This window comes from Oryzias latipes, chromosome 7 (genome assembly GCF_002234675.1).
Source record: "Oryzias latipes chromosome 7, ASM223467v1".
NCBI classification, from domain to species: Eukaryota; Metazoa; Chordata; class Actinopteri; order Beloniformes; family Adrianichthyidae; genus Oryzias; species Oryzias latipes.
The window spans coordinates 21,242,544-21,261,216 of NC_019865.2; the positions used below are offsets into that span (position 1 = coordinate 21,242,544).

The 18,673-nt window shown below is 41.4% G+C and overlaps 1 protein-coding gene across 3 annotated transcripts in view; it reads right to left on the minus strand.

The window, feature by feature from the left end:
• iqsec2 (IQ motif and Sec7 domain 2) overlaps positions 1-16,674 on the minus strand; it is a 33,240-nt gene extending 16,566 nt beyond the window's left edge. For all 3 annotated transcript variants that reach the window (XM_023956799.1, XM_023956798.1, XM_023956801.1), the window contains exon 1: positions 14,968-16,674. In XM_023956799.1, coding sequence (XP_023812567.1) covers positions 14,968-15,437 — 470 coding nt within the window. In that variant the 5' untranslated portion in view covers positions 15,438-16,674. The remainder of the gene's footprint in view (positions 1-14,967) is intronic.
• Between the last annotated feature and the right edge of the window lie 1,999 nt (positions 16,675-18,673).

An 18,673-nucleotide genomic window follows, 5' to 3' on the forward strand; every position in this document is an offset into this window, starting at 1 on the left:
CGGATGGAGGCCGGACACTGACAGGAAGGAACATAGATGGGCGACAAACACAGACACACACACACAGCAGAGTGGACGGAGCAGAGAGACACGTGCAGTCAGCACCGAAGCAGATTTAGAGACACACAGTGAAAGCATTAGAAGCTGCACATTTACAGACAATCATAGAGTTTAAATGAGAGTGTCTGATGAAAGAGAAAAGGAAATGTGCAGGAATTCAGCATCTGACTTCCTCACAACCACACAAACACAACCGGTCGGGCTGGAAACCAACTTGTTGCAGTAATACAATAACAGAAGAAAAGAAAACCCGCAGAACAGAAAGTTTCAATAGTTGCCTTAGCTTCGCTTCGTGTTGTTACTCTATTGAAGGATATAATGCTCACCAGGGGGGGGGGCTCTTTAATGGATCAACATGTATGGAAATGGTTGAGCTATTTTTATAAAGCATGCAGAAGTGCTTGTAAAACACACAAGCCTCCTCTTTTGGCAGGACTTTGAGCGGCTCCATCTGCAGCTGAGGAGTGAGCAGTTGTTGACATTAGCATGTAAATGTCTGGTTTCTCACTGAGGGGCCAGCTGCTCTGAAGGACACACAGTCCCCGTCACTTTAGCGAGGAAGCACTTTCGGGGCCGCAAAGTGGGTGAAAGTGGAGGCGAGCGGCAACACTCCAGCAGCTGGGTGACGTCTTCCAGCTGCGTGAGGCACAGCCGCCACGCAGAATCCCGGATCTCACACAGTACAGTTACTCCAAAAACAATTGCTGGTTTAGAAAAAAAGCACTTCGGAGGAATGGAAAGAAGCTTCTTATTTTTTCTTTGCCAGAAGCGTTTAAAGTCCCACTCCAATCATCTTTTGAGCCATTTCACAAGCATTCCCAGTGATCTTCTAATTATGATTATGCCGTTTTTTTGCCAAAATAAAAAAAACCTGTGCTAAGTTCGCAAAATAAAGTGCAAATTTATCATTATCGCGATATCACGCTGTGCAATAAGCAAACCGCTAAAAAAGATGGCGGAAATTGCAATAAATCGTTACCTTAAGTGTGCTAAAACAATCTTATGCCAGCTTAAAGTATTTAATTAAATAAATCCATTTATGCATTTGACCAATCAGAGGGACGCCTTCATGTTGTTGTCCAATCGGATGCAGCCCTTTTATGTGAGATGTTTGCCTCATATGTAGACTAGGGTCATTTGGGGTATAATTTGTTGCAACTGTTGCAATGAAATGGAAATTAGATTTTTGATAGTTTTGCTTTTTGTTCATGTACTGCAAGTTATATCGTCATCGCAATATTGATCACTAATATCGCAAGTTTTCCTCATCTTGTGCAGCCCTAACCTGTGCCATTTTTTTAGGACATATTTTCAGCAGAGCAGCTATAGTTCATTAGAAATTCCTCTCTGAGTTGAATTTGACCATTGCCACTGAACAACCCTGCCGACTTTTCCCTCCCCATTGCCGAAAGCCCAGGGCAGGGATTTTGTGGCCTGCTCAGCATATTTTCTGCGACACAAATAAGCTCTTTTTGTCTGCTCCTGATTCACAACGATTTGAATGAAGAAATACTTACATTTTCTTTATCTATGTCCTCCGTTTTCAGAAAAGTGCCAAAAGGACATGTTAAAAACACCAAAAACATGATTTTCAGAGTAGGCTTTTAAAACGAGTGATGCAGTTTATTCCTCTGTAAAATCACTGAGACCAAAACGTCTGAAAATGCAACCATTTCTGGCAACGTCCTTCATGAGTAAGAACATCCAAGACATGCAATCACTATGTCTGTCATGAGCGCCTTTTCTTCCCCCTGAAATACTCCTAATCAAATATAATTCTCACTCGTCTTTGACTCACTTGAGTTAAAAACAGCACAGGCCAGTTTAGCCCCCCACAGAAATTACATTCATCTGACCTTCTACAAAAACTACTAGAATGAGAAGCGGTTTGCATCATCGGTTGAACTTGTGGAGAATTATCATCAAAATCTGCAGCTCATCCCCCAGGAGCTCCTGCTGAGGCTTTTGTTGCAGGAATATTAAGCAGAGGAACATCATTTCCTCATGAATCAGTAAATACCAGGAGCAAAGTTTAATGAACGTGAACATTTAGGTTACATTACCAGGGGACAAAAGCGCTAATTTACCAAGGACTTTTGTTCCTCAGCTGCTGGAACACAGAAATATATTTTTGTTTTGTTTTCTTGTCTTTTTTTTAGGTCTTTCAATTAAATAAAAATAGTCAGAAAAATCAAAATAATTCGCTCGTGTTTAACAGCATTAGGAGAAAACTGCAGAAGAAATCTATTTAGTTTTTGTTTTTTTAAAGCAGCTTTGTGCTGTGACCTCACTGTGTTTCATTAGGATGTTTTAGGATGCGTAGCTGAAGCTTCATGCCTTCCCTGAGGACATCTGTACCAGCCGATGCTTTTCCAGGACAGCAACCCAGCTGTGACAAAGTGTTTATTTGTTCAGGGCACTTCACTAAAATTGTTCCACGAACAAAGCCCGGCATAAAGCAAGATGGTTCTTCAACCGCAGGCGTTTTCACACTAAAAGGCCACAAGCTGCGAGTAAAATAATATCAAGTTTCCATCTTGTGTTTGGCATTTGAATCTTTTCCGCAGGCCACCTGAGCTGAAAGCGCATCGAAACTTTTGAGTTTTTATTTCGACAAATAGGTTTAACTTTAAATTTGTTTGTATTTTAGTAGATTGAATCCGTTTCCTGAATGACATGAGCAGTCTTGACCAATGGTTCTTCCCACAGAGCAGAACCAGCAGGAGGGGGTCTTTAGAGCAGGAAAAAAATCAATTCTCCTTCCTACAAGCAGAAGCTGGATAGAAGAGTTTTCAATGAAATGTTGTTTTTATGGAGTTCTCCACAGTGAGCTATGTGCAGAGATGGGGTAAATTGAAGGAGAAATATAATAAAAAGAACAAAAAAAAAGCTTAACCTAGACCCTTTAAGTGCGCAAAATGGGAAGATGAAAAAGGCAAGAATAGTGAATCCAACAATATTCACTCTGTAAATCTAGCTAATAATAAAAAAGGAATGAACTCATTCACTCCAACAGCTTCTGTCTGTAAGACATAGTGGCACACATTAATGCTTAAACTACTTTTAAATAATACCAGACATAGTTATAGCCACCCACACAAAGAAGAACCACAAAGACAAGTTTTTGTTTCAGTGTGTGGCACTAAACTTTGGAACGGGTTAAGTAATGAGCTAAAAAAATGTTCAAATATCCAAATATTCAAGAGAAGGTATAAAGAAACTCTGATTTCACAATATGAAGATAAGAGGAGTTAAGGATCAACAGGTGTTTGAATAATTCCAAATAATTTCCAAAAATGTGTAAACTTGATTGTGGTGAAATAATCAAAGCTCTTTTAATTACAATCAATGATTATTACATTGTAATGTGCAATAAAGATTACTTAAATATTTAAATTACAATCAATAAGCTATTGATTTTCTTTACTTGATCTGAATGTGTAGCAATAATTACTGGTTTCTTGTGATAATGTGTTCGAATAATCAATGATTATTACATAATGGTTACCGTTACTGTTTACTGAAGTCATGAATGATTTTTTTTATTTGTTTTATTTTCTGTCTTTTTAAACTATGCATTTCAACATTTATGTAATGAGTTTGACAAATATGTGTAAATTCTTTATTGCTTTGACTACAATGCTTGAAATAAATCAAATCAAATCAAATCAAATCAAATAAGATTTAAAGAAAACTTTTGCTTCAATGATCCTTGAGTAACAATCTGATCCATTATTCTAACACGGTCTTGTAAAGAACAAACGCCCTCTTTCTATCCTAATAGAGTACTCTAACCAAACTGTGTGGGTGGTGCAATTATATAAAAAGTCAATGGAAGGGATTAGATGTGGTTTAGCATGGAAGCGTGTGAATGGACATAAATATGCATGTGCACGAAGAAAAAATAACAAGGAAAATACTTTTATTTTGTAAGGAACCAGCCTGAAAAGGATGAAATTAAGTGGCTGATATTATTATTTTATCTACCTCCTCTTTTACTGCATACATAGTTGCACAAAGAGAAGTCTTAAAGACCCACTCCAATGAAAATTGTGCTTTCGGTGTCTTTAACATGTTCTTGTAGCATTTTTCCCATGACGGAGAACATATATAAGGGCGGTAAGGTTGCACGATATGAGGAAAACCCGCGATATGCGATATTTGAGTTTAATATTGTGATAACGGTATAATTTGCGGTATATAAACAAATAACAAAATAACCAAAAACATCATTCCCATTGCATTGCAACAGTTTAAAAATTATACTCCAAATGACCCTCGTTGACATAGGAGGCGAACATCTAACATAATAGGCCTCCATCCGATTGGTCAACAACGTGAAGGCGTCCATCCGATTGGTCAAATGAATAAGGCATTTATTTGATTCATTGAATGCTTCAAGCTGCCATAAGTTTGTTTTAACACATTTAAGGTTAAGGATTTATTGCGATTTTCGCTGTCTTTTGCGATGTGCATATTGCACAACTGGATATTGCGATAACGATAAATTTGCGGTATATTGTGCAGGCATAAAGGGAAGTTATTATTAAAACGGCATTTCAGAGTATTTCTTTATTAAAATTGGGATTTATCAGGAGCAGATTCAAACCCGCCATTTGAAAAAGCTCTGAGTTGCGACGCAGCAACTGAAATGGGACAGTCAAAGTCTCCCTACTCCGCTCCATTCTGATACATCCACTTAAAAACAAATAGATCCTGGAAGGTCTTTGTTTTCCTCATCCGAGCAGGAATCTAGATCAAAACTGTACAGCTGGACAGCTCCAATATTGCTCACCATCTTTGGTGGAACCCCTAATGTTAGGTTAGGGATGTGTGGGGCTGTAAGCTAGCGAGACAGAGTGTAAACAACGGGATGATAGAGTAGTATTGGCAAATGCCAACAGTCCCGGCTACAACTCGGAGGCAAATATCTGATGAACTCCTGCCGCTTTGCAGAAACTCTCTCTTTTTGATTTGGGCTCAAAACTGCATAATCATAATTAAAAGACCACTGGGGACGATTTTACAAAAGATAAAAATATAGTTGGAGTGGGACTTTAAACCTTGTGCCCACTGCTCCACAAACCATGAGGGAAAAGTGTGTGACGCCAGTACAACTTCTCAGTGTGTAGAACTTTTCCATTTACATTGTTTTAATTAGTTTTTAAACAGTGTTCTCACTGTTTTATATTGCAATCCAAGAAATAAAAATAAAAGTAATTTTAACAAATATATTTATGAGCTGGTAGAAATCCAAGAACAGCAGAGCTCATCAAATGCAAAGTCAATCTAAACTCATGAGAGGTTTCAGGCAAGCAGATGTCAAACATTGGGACCTACTTTGTCTGCTACACCATTAAAATCCTGAGCTCCACTGTGACCACAATGTAATGTATTGCTGCAAACTGGAACCACACAATGTTTCTGCATTTAGATAGTTGGACATGCAAGAATGTTTAAGTGTTTTTGTAATTGAGATGAAAAAAAACTGTTGTGGAAAAAGCTGATGGGTAAATAACTGTCACTCAAGTTCAAAACAACTTTATAGAGTAAGTCTCAGCATGAGTCAGTGAAGATGTAGATTAAGCCTTGGTCAGTTTCTGGATTTGGGTCAAGCTTTAGCATTCAGGTGGATGACGCTGCCTTGTGAAGACGTTTGTGGTCAAGTCATAGACTTTCAACATTCTGTGGTTACAAAACAAGCATCCAATTGTGAGCTGTGTTCGTTGTACATGAAAGTTAGATGTTGCACATTAGCGCTTTAGCATAAGCATTAGGAGTAATTCATTGCAAAAGTAATTTATTACAGTAAAAATAGCATTTTTGCTGAAACCAAGTATTGTAAGACATTACTGATTATTAATAAGTAGAGAAAAATAGAAAGAGAAAAAAATTGCAAAAACCAAATGCTTTTCAGCAGCTTTTAGGCTTTTTTAAGCACTCTATTTGTTTTACTCTCTTTGAGCCACAAAGGCCTCTGGTACTCTAATTGGTGAAAGTAATATAGGAGTCAAGTAACGCATCACAATTCTGAGAGATAGACAAGAGCTACACTAAAGTGGTAAAGTGGGACACTCAACAATTCTTCAAGTTGTCCCACTTTAATAGATGAGCTCTGTCTGTAATGTTCATCATAGATTCATTTCAAAGTGTAAAAAACAACATATTTAAGGAAATCACATTAAGGTATATTACTTTTAAATAATTGATGGTGCAGAAATAAGTATTTGGTCACTAAACAAAAGTTCATATCAATACTTTGTATTGTAACCCCAGGTAACAATGACGGAGGCCAAACGTTTCCTGTGGGTCATCATCAGGTCTGCTCTGTAGCTGCTATTTTGGTCCATTCTTCCATACAGATCTTCTCAAGAGCTGTAATGTTTTGGGGCTGTTGCTGGAAAACACAGACTTTAAATTCCCTCCACAAATTCTCTATTGGTTTGTGGTCCAGAGATTGGCTAGACCAATTCAGAATCTTGAAATACTTTTTATGTTGCCACTCCTTCGTTTCCCAGGCGATGTGTTTGGGATCATTGTCATGCTGGAAGACCCAGTCACGTTTTATCCTCAATGAGGGTTTTAACCCAAAATCTCAACATACATACATATCAGTTGGCGTGTCCACTTAAAAGAAAAACTGTTCCAAAACATGAAGTTTCCACCTCCATGCTTCCAAGTGGGCTTGATGTTCTTGGAATGCAACTCAGCAGCTCCTAATCCTCTCCTGGATCATCCAAGGGTCACTGGTGAACTTTGAGGGTCTGGGCATGTGCTGGGGGACTTTTGAAACACTGCAAGATATTGATGCATGATGGCATCAAGTGTTGTTCATAGTAACCTTGCCCCTTGTAGTTCTGGACACCGTTCTCAAGATCATTTGTTTCCACCAGGTGAGATCTTGCATGGAGCTCCAGGTGGAGAAAGATTGTCAGTGATCTGTTATTACTCAATTTTCTAACAATTGCTCCAACAGTTAATCTCTTCTCTCCAAGTTACTTGCTTATTGTAGATTGGTTTATACCAGTCTTGTTCAGGTTTTCTATCTTGTCCCTTGTGTCCTTCGACAGCTCATTGGTCTTGGCTATAGTGGAGGGGTTACAATCTGATTGTATAAGGGTGTGGGCAGGTGTATATTACAGATAACTAGTTCAAACAGGAGTCATTAATTGAGGCAACAAGTGGAGGAGAAAATAGCTTCTTAAAGAATGAGTAACAGGTCTGTGAGGGACAGAATTCTTGGTAGTTATTGTTAAATATTTATTTTCTATATTTATTTTCTGCACAATTATACAAACATATTCTTAAAAAAATCATACAATGCGATTTCCTAGATAGTTTTTCTGTCTCTCACAGCTAAAGCTTATCTTTTTAAATGAAACAACTTACAGAATACAGAAAAAACACATTTTATCCTTATGAATACAAGCCATCTTCAAATATTTTTATTTGACAATATTCCTTTAAATTTCTTTAAAGGAACAAAAGTCTAAAAATACTCCAAAACGATTTAGAGTTGAAATTTTAAACTTGACTTGGTTAAGTAATTAAGTGAGTGTCCTTTACATGGTTAAACTTATCCACAATGTGCAAAGGCCAGTTCTTCTTCACAGTTTACCCTTTTATAAGAGGTGTAAAAACAATTCCCTCCACTGTTGTTTAATGCTTGCTCAGTAATAAAACTAACAGTTTGAGGTTATCTATGGTTATCTATTATTATTAAATTACAGATTGTTTGGCCTTGTTGTATTGATCAAACTACCTTATAACCACTACTATGAATCTTGCAGAATTTGATATTTCTTGCTTTATGTGTAGCGCCTTAAGAAAACCTCGATGTGAACTGGCACTTTATAAGTAAACTGAACTGTAGAATGTACGTAGGTGGAGGGTTTGTTTGCTTAGCAGATACAAAAAAATTGTTAGGTGGTCAACTTGAGTTAATACAGCGTATACTCAACTTTTTAAAGAGTAAAATATATCTCAATTTAACTGTTTTTAAGGGTTACAAATTGGTTTCCACATCGGTTTGCAGTATGGCCAAATATAACACACAAAAAAAAGATGATTAGATCCCTGTGGCACAAAGAAAGGAAGGAATCTAATAAAAATGAACCCTTTAACCTGTGCAGCTTCAACTGGAGATACAGAGAGAGGCAGAGGGAGGTGTTATGTAACCCTGAACGATGCTCGTACACATTGTGTGGTCCTACACAGCCAGGAATTGTATTTTGTCAGCAGTACCAAGTGCCTCCTGTTGGAATATCCCCAGTGAGGCAACTGTTGACAGGCTTATCTAGAACATAATTCCTACTCCATGAGTCTCCGTAAAACCCAGATGCACAAGGCCTCTTTGTTTCTCCTCCATAGAAAAACACAAACGGTACCTACACATACACTTAGTTTCTATAAATCTCTCATTCTGTTATTAGAGTTCCCCCACAAGAGGAAGGTATTAAAGCATCAACAATGCACTTTAAGGACAAAACCTAAGTCAAACCTGGCGAGTATGAAGGAAAAAGGAAGGACGAGTGGTTGGGAGGGTGAGTGAGCTTTTATTTAAGTGAACTGACAGAGGCTGGAGGCAGAAAGGAGAGTGGGAGGAGGGAAAACTATGAAAACAAAGGGAGGCAAAGGTGAAAATAAGAGGACCAGAAGTAAAAGTGTGTGTGTGTGTTTGGGGAGGCGTGGCGTGATGGCTGGATTGAGTGTTTTCTTGAACTGGAGTGGTGGCATAAGGGGGGTGTCAGTGGGTAGTGTCTATGTATAGACCTGCGAGAAGAGTGGGAGCACGACTCACATGTGGCAGGAAGATATTAAGCTGCGCTGCTGTGGCAGATGTACACGCAAGCAACACCCTCTTCATAAACTGTCCAAAGGCCAAGAGGAGCGCGAGCGCCTCCATTTCTGGGAGCTTCCGGAGCCGCAGCCTGAGAATCTGTCCACTCCGAGCTTTCATGGCTTTCTTTCTCTACTCGCCATTGTCAGTGTAACAAGCGTGTAGGAGCACACTGCGTCATCCCACCTCCAGCATGTGACCCTCCTGACTCTGGCTGTCAAACACAAAATGTTTGACAGCCACACAAGCTGCATCCCAGCCGAAAGTTAAGTCTTTATACCGCTTTCTTCCACTCCCCACCTCCTTTCACCAGCTTTTCCACAACCAGCCTCACTGGTTTTCCACCAAGAGCTTGAGTCTCCCGCTGCTTGGCAACAGCGTGGACTGCCTGCGTGGGTGTGTGGCGCCGAGTGCCAGGCAAAAGCACCGCCGAGGAGGGGCACAGCTACAGTTACGCCTCAGCTACGCACACCAGACACCTGCTCTGGGTTCGTATGCACATGTGTGCACCGGGCGGATTGGCTTTCAGCTGAATGAGGCTCAAGTGAAGGGAGAACAATTAGACTTCATTTAAATGTAACGTAGGCGGCTTAAAAAGTAAATCAAGAAAACGGGATCCCTGCAGGTCACCAGGAGAAATACCAAAACAGATCTGGGTCATAAAGAACAACTAAACATCTGCAACCATGCATCTTAAGGACCATGCCTTTCTCTATTTTAGTGACTGTAGTGAGGAAAAGGCTGCATCTGTCTTTAGTGTGTCCCCTTTCCTCCACATCAGGTCGTCATTCAATCCTGCTTCTGTCTTTCACCTCGCTCCTGCTCTCACTCCTACCATCTTTTCAATTCTCTCCATCTCTCTATTCTGTGTTCCTCGCCCACAGAGTTCTTCACAGAAGAGCTCACAGCGTTCCCACGGTAACCAGTATCCCTATTCTGCTCTGCAGAACACGTGCAAGAGTGTTTGACAAACATCCCGCCTCAGAAGTGCTACTTATCTGTACGTGAATGGGAAACCGTGTGAACAAAGCGACGGGAACACCTGGAAGACGGACGTTGTTGCATTCACAAAAATGGGAATTCTGTGATCCAAGAAACTCCTGGTTGAAAGAGCAGGGGGCAGCACTGATGACAACAACCGTAATTATGTTAAAAGACACTGGTGACAGGGACAGCGGCCTCTGCCTTCCAAACTAATGATAAAGCAAGACCCCTAATCGGCGCAGCTAATCATCGCCGATGTTAAGATGCAACTGCTCTCTGCACATGGCTGAGACAGGCTGAAGAGAGGTTAAAAGAGTAATAAAAGCAGAAAAGACGCCGTGTCACGGTCAGAGCATGGACAGTGGGGAGCGGGTGGGAGGGAACGAGGAAGGATGCACCAAAAAAGTATTACAGCAACTGTCTTGAGAGGAGCTTTACAGTTTCCAAAGCAACTGAACCGCATTCCTCACAGCTTGCTCGCCCTCTTTCACTTCCAGTTCAAAGCTTTACATCGCTGCTATTCAACCGGCCCTTTCACTCTAACAGAGAAAGGATAGACATACATATTAATCTGCAACAAATCTACAACCTATAATTAGCCTGTCCAATGTTCATGCTGAAGCCTGTGGCTTATTCATTTATGCAGGGGAAAGAAAAACCTGGAAGAAAAAACTATATCTTTCCTGCCTACGATGCTAATTCAATGGAAAAAGAGCGCCATCTCTGATTTCTGCTAGAAAAGGAACTCCATACAGACTGTTGTTCAGTGTAAATATTTAGTCTAAGAAGCAGTTTTTGAAACTCGTTAAAGGACATATAATTTGATTGAATTCCCCAACCATTGGACCAATAATCTGTGCTGCACCCATTGGATCCTCCATGTCAAAAATGGAGCCTAAAGGGAAATTGATGGGAGTTCAAGTTTCAGTTTTTTGCTTTTGCTCCCATTCAGGACTCTAGGGCTAAAAAACGCTTTTGATAACACCATGATATTTAAAAGGGAAATGTTTAAGAGCAGGCTAAAGACCCACTCCAATGAAAATTATGTTTTGAGGGATTTGAACATGTACTTGTAGCATTGTTTTGATTGTGGAGGATATTTATTAAGAAAATTAAGCTCAAAGTTGTATTTCTGGTTATTTTTTTATTCAAATTGTTATGATTTAGGAGCAGAAGAAAGATGGTGTTTGTAAAAAAAATTGTATTTGTAATTCCTGAAACTATGCTGGGCATGCAACAGACTCCGCTCCATTCTGATGCATTTGCTTGTTGACAACTAGATCCGTGTACGTCTTTGTTTTCCTTGTCTGAGCTATAGTATCTGGCTCAAAAACTGTACGGTGAGATAACTCCAATACTGCTCACCATTTATGTTGCCCCAGTATTGTTAGGTTTGGGGTGTGAGGGGCTGTAAGCTAGCTGGAGAGCGTGTAAACAGAAAGCTCTGGAAGGGGAAGGGGATTTGAATTTCTACTTAACTCCTGCCGCTCTGCAGAAACTATGTCCTAGAAAAGGAGTGTTTTTTCATCTCGCCTAAAAGCTGCATCATAATTAAAAGACCACTGGGAACACTTTTACACTAGATAAAAAAATGATTGGAGCGGCACTTCAATGAATCACTGTTTTACAAATGGACTAAAAGCTTATTTCTAGCTCGATCTGGATGGAACAGAGGTTGAAAATCTGATTCAAGTACGATAAATGAAACATAATGGGAGTGAAAAATTCACCAAGAGTGTCTGTCTCTGTCAGTTAGACAGCAGTGGCCTTGATGAATCCTTTTTTTACTCGTCTATTTTGTGCTGCTGCTGCTGCTGCTGCATGTGTTGCCCGAGATGCTATTGAAATGGACGGATCCCCCCTCCATCAATTCCACCGTAAACTTATCCGACACATGTATGTAGAGTAAAACAAGCTATTGTTGTGTACGACACAACAAAACCGGAGCGCCTCGTTCAACTAAACATGGCCATCTGTACCAGAAGCTGACAGCATTTGTTGCCCTAGAGACAAAACCAGGTGCTCCTTGCTTTTTTAGTTCACTGAAGACAGTCATAAATTTGTCTTTAGAGTACTTCACAACTAAATATAAATGAGCACTGGTGTATTGTTGTCTTTTTTTTTGAGTTGCATGCACAGCATGAAGCCATGTACACTCACTTCACTAGAAGGCAAAAAGCATCACCCACATACATTTGCCTCCCACACACACACAAACACACACACTTATCCTCATCATTTAAATTGACGTCAGGCTGCATTGTAATGATATACTCATTTATTATTTTTTAGTTACTCTATGAATTCTTAATTTTAACAAGATGAAATAAATTAAAAAACGAAAATAAGAGGGGGTTCTCGAAACAGCATTTCTACCAGAAAGTCACGGCAGATACATCCCATAATGCAGCTTGTGAGCAGGTCACACGTATGAAATGACCCACATGTTTGCCGGGGGCCAGCTCCTTTCTCCATACAGATACCTCAGCTACAGTAAGATGGAAAATAAGCAAAAACGCTCTAATGGATCTAAGGGTTTAGGTTGCAAATCAACAGCTGCGCTTCAGTTAAATGCAAAAAAAAAAAAAAGTGAACAGAGGGGAAGAGAAAGAAGGAAAAAATGAGAGGAAATGTGATTTCTGCAGCTTCTCTGAGTCATATCTGCAGCAGTGGTAAAAGGAAAGAGCGAGGGGGAGACAGTGAGTGTACATACGTGGGTATGTGAGAGAAAGCGCGTGAGAGATGGAAAAGGGGTGGAGGAGAGGAGGGGTTGCATAGGGGATGAAGGCAATGTGCAGCACAGCCACGCAAAATTAGCAAAACCCAGCTGCTTCCAAAACAAAAGCCCACAGCAATTCTCCAGATTCCTAAAAAAGGGAGTTTTTGCTGAGAGTGGAACCCACATGTAGAGATGGCAGATACTGTAGGCGCCGGGAGACGAGCAGGGACACGAGTACCTAGCAGCACTCCTGGGAGCTTTTAAGCACTTCCATTATGACAGGAGAAATAGCACAGGTCCTTCCCATTTTTCTTCTTCTTTTTTTTTTGTATTATGTAACAACTGTTCTCCAACTCCTAAAGACTATTGTCAAGACGTCCAGCAACCTCTTGCCTCTCGGATTTTTGTGCGTCACCCACCCAACACAGTAAAAATGCAACCCCATCTGTGCGAAAACAGGACAAAACCAGATGTTCTGTCATGGAAATCACAAACTGAGCCCCCTCAGCCTTTACGGTCAATTAATAAAAGGTATTCTCTGGACACACTAATTACTTAGCTGCCAGGCCTCCCGCATGTATGTCAGCACACATATTACATAAGGACACACATCTTTACACACAAATTGCACTTGCATGACTTTGTCCCCAAAATAACAACAACTAAACAGCTGCTGCACTCTCGGCGAGCTGTGGCCATGCCCTCAACCCCGCTGCTTCTCGGAGAAGAGACTTGATGTCAAATGTGATTTCACCCTGAAGCCTCAGACTCCTATTGTTTTCACTGCCATTATTATGGCAGCATTTGGGGCAGCTGTTTATGGCACACCGCTGGGAGAAAGACGAGGGAGCAACTGTTTGGATGCACCTCCTACATGCATAACTAATAAAATGAAGATGGTTTATTCTGTCTGACACCCAAATTGAGAGCTATTTGAGTCCCAGAGCAGGGAGGATTACTCCTGCTGGAGGAACCGAGGCTAAAGTGGGAGCGAGTCTCTCTCCGAGGCTGGCCCTCCCCTCCTGACTCCTCCTCGCTTTGCTTTAACACCCTATTGACAGATGGCAAGTCAGTGTGTGTGTGTGCTCCACCTATTCTCTTTTAGGCCGAGACCTGCAGAGCGAGGTTGCCCGGCCACTTTTCTTCGCCTTGTTTTCCTTCCCCACATCAGACTTCTTCCTCCTTCCCACCGTGACAGCCATATTTGGAACATCACAGGCAGTGACGGAAAACACGTTTGTATCAAATCCACAATTAGAGCATACTGTCACAAACCAGATCTAACAGGCCAGCTTGGCTAAGGCTGAGTCAACGCCGGACAGGGACAATATGGCCCGCACACAAATCTTCATCAGATGTGACACTCTGAACGACGCACTCGTCTTGAGCCAAGATCCAAGGTCAGCCACATCTGCTAGGGGCATCTACCCATTTACCAAAGGAGGAATGGCAAGATCTACAATGGCTGCGTTAAACACCCACATAAAGAACTAATATGTGCCTCTGTGTAATGACTAAGTCCTCTCAGGGGAGGAGGAGAAGGTGCCGGAGAGAGCGCACAGCTGTAGTCGATAAGGGATTCGCATAAACGTGAATCAATCACTGATAAGAGGGTAGGGACCATAAGAAAACAGACGGTGAGCAAAAATCTATGAATAGCTGCTTAAACTGGTCGTGCACAGAGAAATGAGTGCCTCAAAAAAGGCTTTATTTCTCTGTGTACTTCTTCACACGGGCTGCTGCCTACTCACAGGGCTCAGTGCTAAAAGAACAAAAGCTGACTTTATCTGTGTGTGCGTGGTTAAGGGAAAAGCAAGGACAGATGCACTTGCTATTTGCCAGAGTTGTGTTCTTGCAAAACTCTGGCATCAGGTGAAATTAAAAAAGCAGTAAAAAGTGGGTTCCTATAAACCTATGTGGGCCAGAGAGCTTTGATAATCCTACAAAAAAAGAGTCTAAACTTCCCTGCCTACAGGTTGATGTGTGTTTTTTTAATTATTACTACTCCTCAGTCCTTATATCACATAGATCGTTATAAAAATCCCAATCTCTGCTGGTAAATTACACGTAAGATGATGAATACTTTGGGCATTCATAACTTTACCCATAATCATTTCCTACAGCGGTGCGGTGAAATATCCCCTCTCAGCTTTAGTCTAATTACTGAGTGGATTATCTCTGATGACTTGAAAGGCTGCTGCTGCTGCTACACATCCTACCATTATGAGGGCTTAGCATATAAATGTTCTGACAGGCTTAAGAACCGACGCCAACAGTGGTCATCCCTACAAGACAGGCGGAGCTGGGCGGGATCGCCGACACTTGTCGTAAAGACAGAAGCCAGCCGAGTGTGGTGTGAACTTACTTCCTGCGTAAGCTGGAACTGGCGTTGGTGTCTGTGCTGTCGGTGCGCTCCAGCCGGTCGGTGGTGGAGGAGCCGCAGGAGAGGCCTCGGGTCAGCCTTCCGTGGCTTCTCCGTTCTCGGCTGGGCGCCGGAGTTGTGGCCGATCCAGCTGTCGCCTGTGCTGCTGCGGTGCTGCTGCTCCCCCCACTGCTTCCAACGGCACCGGCGGCAGCTCCACAGCTCTGGTGAATGGGGAGGGACAGCGGCTGGCTGTGGTTGTGGTTCTGCTCAGGGGTGTCTGATCCAGGGGTCCGCGGGGTGCGGTCGTGCCTCAGGTCTTGGTTCTCCTGGCTGACCCGGTCGAGCTGGCCCTCCAGCTCCTCGATGCGACGGCGCTGAGTCTCCAAGAGCTTGGCCTGGCTCTCAATTATATTGTTCAGCTCCAGGAGGTACTCAACCGCCCGGTTGGGGCTCTCCGGACTGGACTCCATGGCGGGGGCCCTTCCTTTAGGGGTCGGTGAGCCACCGGCCACAGTTCTGGACCCCGTGGGGCAAAGATCCACCCTCCCCACCAGCCCTAATGAGTTGGGGGGAGGGAGGGACCGACAAAGTCTCTGTCAAAGGTTAACTATGGACTTTGGTCGTCCAGAAACAGGAAGTTGATGAGGTAAAGAGGTTGAGGGTTTCAGAGTGCCTACATCTCGCCAACGATGAGGGCAAAAGTGAGCATTAAAACATGTTAGTGGCAATAAAAAATATTGTACACAAAGTTGAAAATGAATTCCATGACACCAATGGCTGTATGGTTTCCTGGAGTCATTTTGACGGGGTCATGGAGCGCCCAGATGATCATTTTTAGTTGATCAAATTAGATCAAACTCAGGTGGGCGAAGTGTTAAAAGTAAATATTGTCTAATTGAACCCAATCTAACTTTTCTAGCCTTGGGGGCTTTTGAATAGGAAAAGAAAAGAATAACAATCAAAATAAAACGAAAGATTCAGATAATTGGCTTAAAAGGTTTGAACTAATAATAAAGCATCAGTTTAAACCAAAACAACTATGTTGGGCAGATTCTAGCTTTGATTTGCCACTAAATATCAGGCGCTGTCAATTATTACATAACAGTAAATTAATAATTCTTCTTCCACCCACGTTGAATGAATGTCCCCGCAGTTTGTCCTCCTGCTTTCATTCAACCCATGGTTTCACGTGTCCCTAAAGCCCAAAAAGTAAACAAGCACGGTTCACAAACAAAGTTCATTGTCAAAGTCCGAATCCCCCCAGCCGCTTCGCCACAAACTACATGCTCCTGCGCCGAAAAGTCACATCCCGACACGCACGCGGGGCTCTTTTCATCCGAGAACGATGCAGAGTTTACCTGCGCCTCCCGCATCCACGAAGGCTGCGCTCCACCATCAAAGTTCTTCTCCTCTCTCTTGTCACCTAACGTCTGTCCAGAGAGAGAGAGAGAGAGAGAGTCTCCACAGCCCGGGACTTGTTTTACTTCTCCTGGTGTCTCAAAATGTATTTGCTTTAACCGCCATTTTCGTGAATAGACAACCCCTCCGCGTGAAAACACCCGACTTCTGAGAGTCTCGTCTGTGTCAGGTCGTTACTCCACAGAGGAGAGTGGCGGGATTTTCCTTGGAGGTGGCGTAGAAACGACGCTCGGTCTGGGCAGCAGCGACGCGCTGCTGGCCACTTCTTCTTCCAAAACAATTTACGAAAGTAAGAGCTAAACTTCCGGAATAGACTTTCAGAATAAAGGAGCAACCATCCTCGCAAGACTTTTACATAAAAACTTTGGTGTCCACAGAATTGGTGTTATAGAGGGCATCGAGGTCATGCTGAGCTGATTTAAGACATTATTATGCACCAAAACTTCAGAACACACTGCCTAAGTGTAAAAAAAGAATCATATTGCAGAGGCACAGACAAAAACTGTTTTTCAAACAGACTTATTTCCATTGTATGTATTTTAATATTGGGTGAGCTTGCCCTCCTAACTTTGTTATTTTAATTACATTTTTTTGCTCAAACCTTTCTTATTACCTTTTTTTGTCGGACCTTTATTTTTTCTTAGATAAAGTATGTTAATCCACTTTTGGTATTCAGTAATACATGCCATTTATAAACACCTGCTATTCTGATGGTTGACTGCTGATTTTTCTTGTCATATATATGTTTAAGAAAAGTTTACGTTTTTATTACAAACATAAAATTTAAGTTTTAGATATTTTATTTTGAAAATCTCAGTAGCGTATACCTGCTCAGCTTTACAAACTGAGAAGCTGTCCAGAGCGCACATTTAAGAAACCACTGCTCAGCTCTGCAAGGCTTCTCCCTACAAATAGTCCGAGAATCTTTATGTTGAGTCAAACATTTATTTCGGCCACTGCCTTCCGAAACATTGAATTTAATTGAGCAATTTTCTTTATTCTTTCGTTTTTGAGTCCAGGATTACTCAGTAATGTGGCAGAGGACAGTCAACATGAGAGAAAACGGACCTTAGAGCGATGTTATATTTAGTATCTCTGCTGTAATGTAGAAACTAGAATGGTGTACATCCACTGCTTCTCCATTTAAGTGCAATACCTCACACAGGTGAGGGTAATGTTCTGCGCAAGGCAAAGAGCACTGAGGTTGAATGGAGAAATAACCCCCATGTTCCTTCAAGAAGACAGTGTTTAAATCATCGATGTAGATAAAACGATCGGTTACTGCTGTAAAGGTTTATAGCCACAATCAGGTCTGTGCTGCTGCTTTCTTTTCTTCTCAGTCTGCAGAGCCAATGATTCCCAAGCCGGGGGTGGGGACCCTTTAGGATTCTCACACATTGCAAAATATCAATATACATCTACACAGCATTCCACAACCTAATTGTCTATTGATAAATGTACAAACTCTGTATTTATATGCATATACGTCCTTCTTCTGTACTCAGGTGGGGGTTCATTAGAGCCAAACAGAAGATTAAAAATAACTTGCAAATGTGAACAGGAGGTCCCTTCCTCGGCCTCAGAGATTCTTTAAATATCCATGAAAACCCTGCCTCTACAAAGGCTTCAGAGCATCAAGAAGTGGACAACAATTAGTAAAAAGAAGAAAAAATCAACAGAAAAGGAAAAAACATGTTTTTTTTACCCTCTGGTAATGCTAACTGCTTTTAGTAACCCATCAGGTGTCTTATATATGAAAACAAATAGTAACACCTATGTAATTAGGGGTACACATTTTATGACAAACAAAATTCCCAGGATGAAAAAAGGAACAACTCTTGGGAATAATTTAAAACATCTCAGATTTTTAACTAATGTGCACTCAAAACCACTTTTAAAATAAAGTATAGTCCATATTTTTGCTGCCACCTGCTGTCCTTTATTTCTTGTGGTGTTTCAATAGGAGCTACAGCAGAAATGAAGGAATCCACAACAGCTAGACATTAGTTCAGCACTTTTATTTGCACTTTACAGTTCAGCCAAACATCCTTCTTTAAGAAATCAAAATTTAAGAAAAGAAGATTAGCAAATGTTACAAAATAAGCCTTTCAAATTCTATAGGCTGCCATGTATGGCCATAGGCGGTTGCTCATTGAGTCAACGCCCTGCTTTTTCTGAGCAGCACAGCAATGCAAACAAATGGACCGGGCACACAGCGTCTTTAATTTGGTTTAGCGGATTGTTGCAGATGAAGCAAATAACAGTCTGTGTCTCTCAGTGCTGCCAG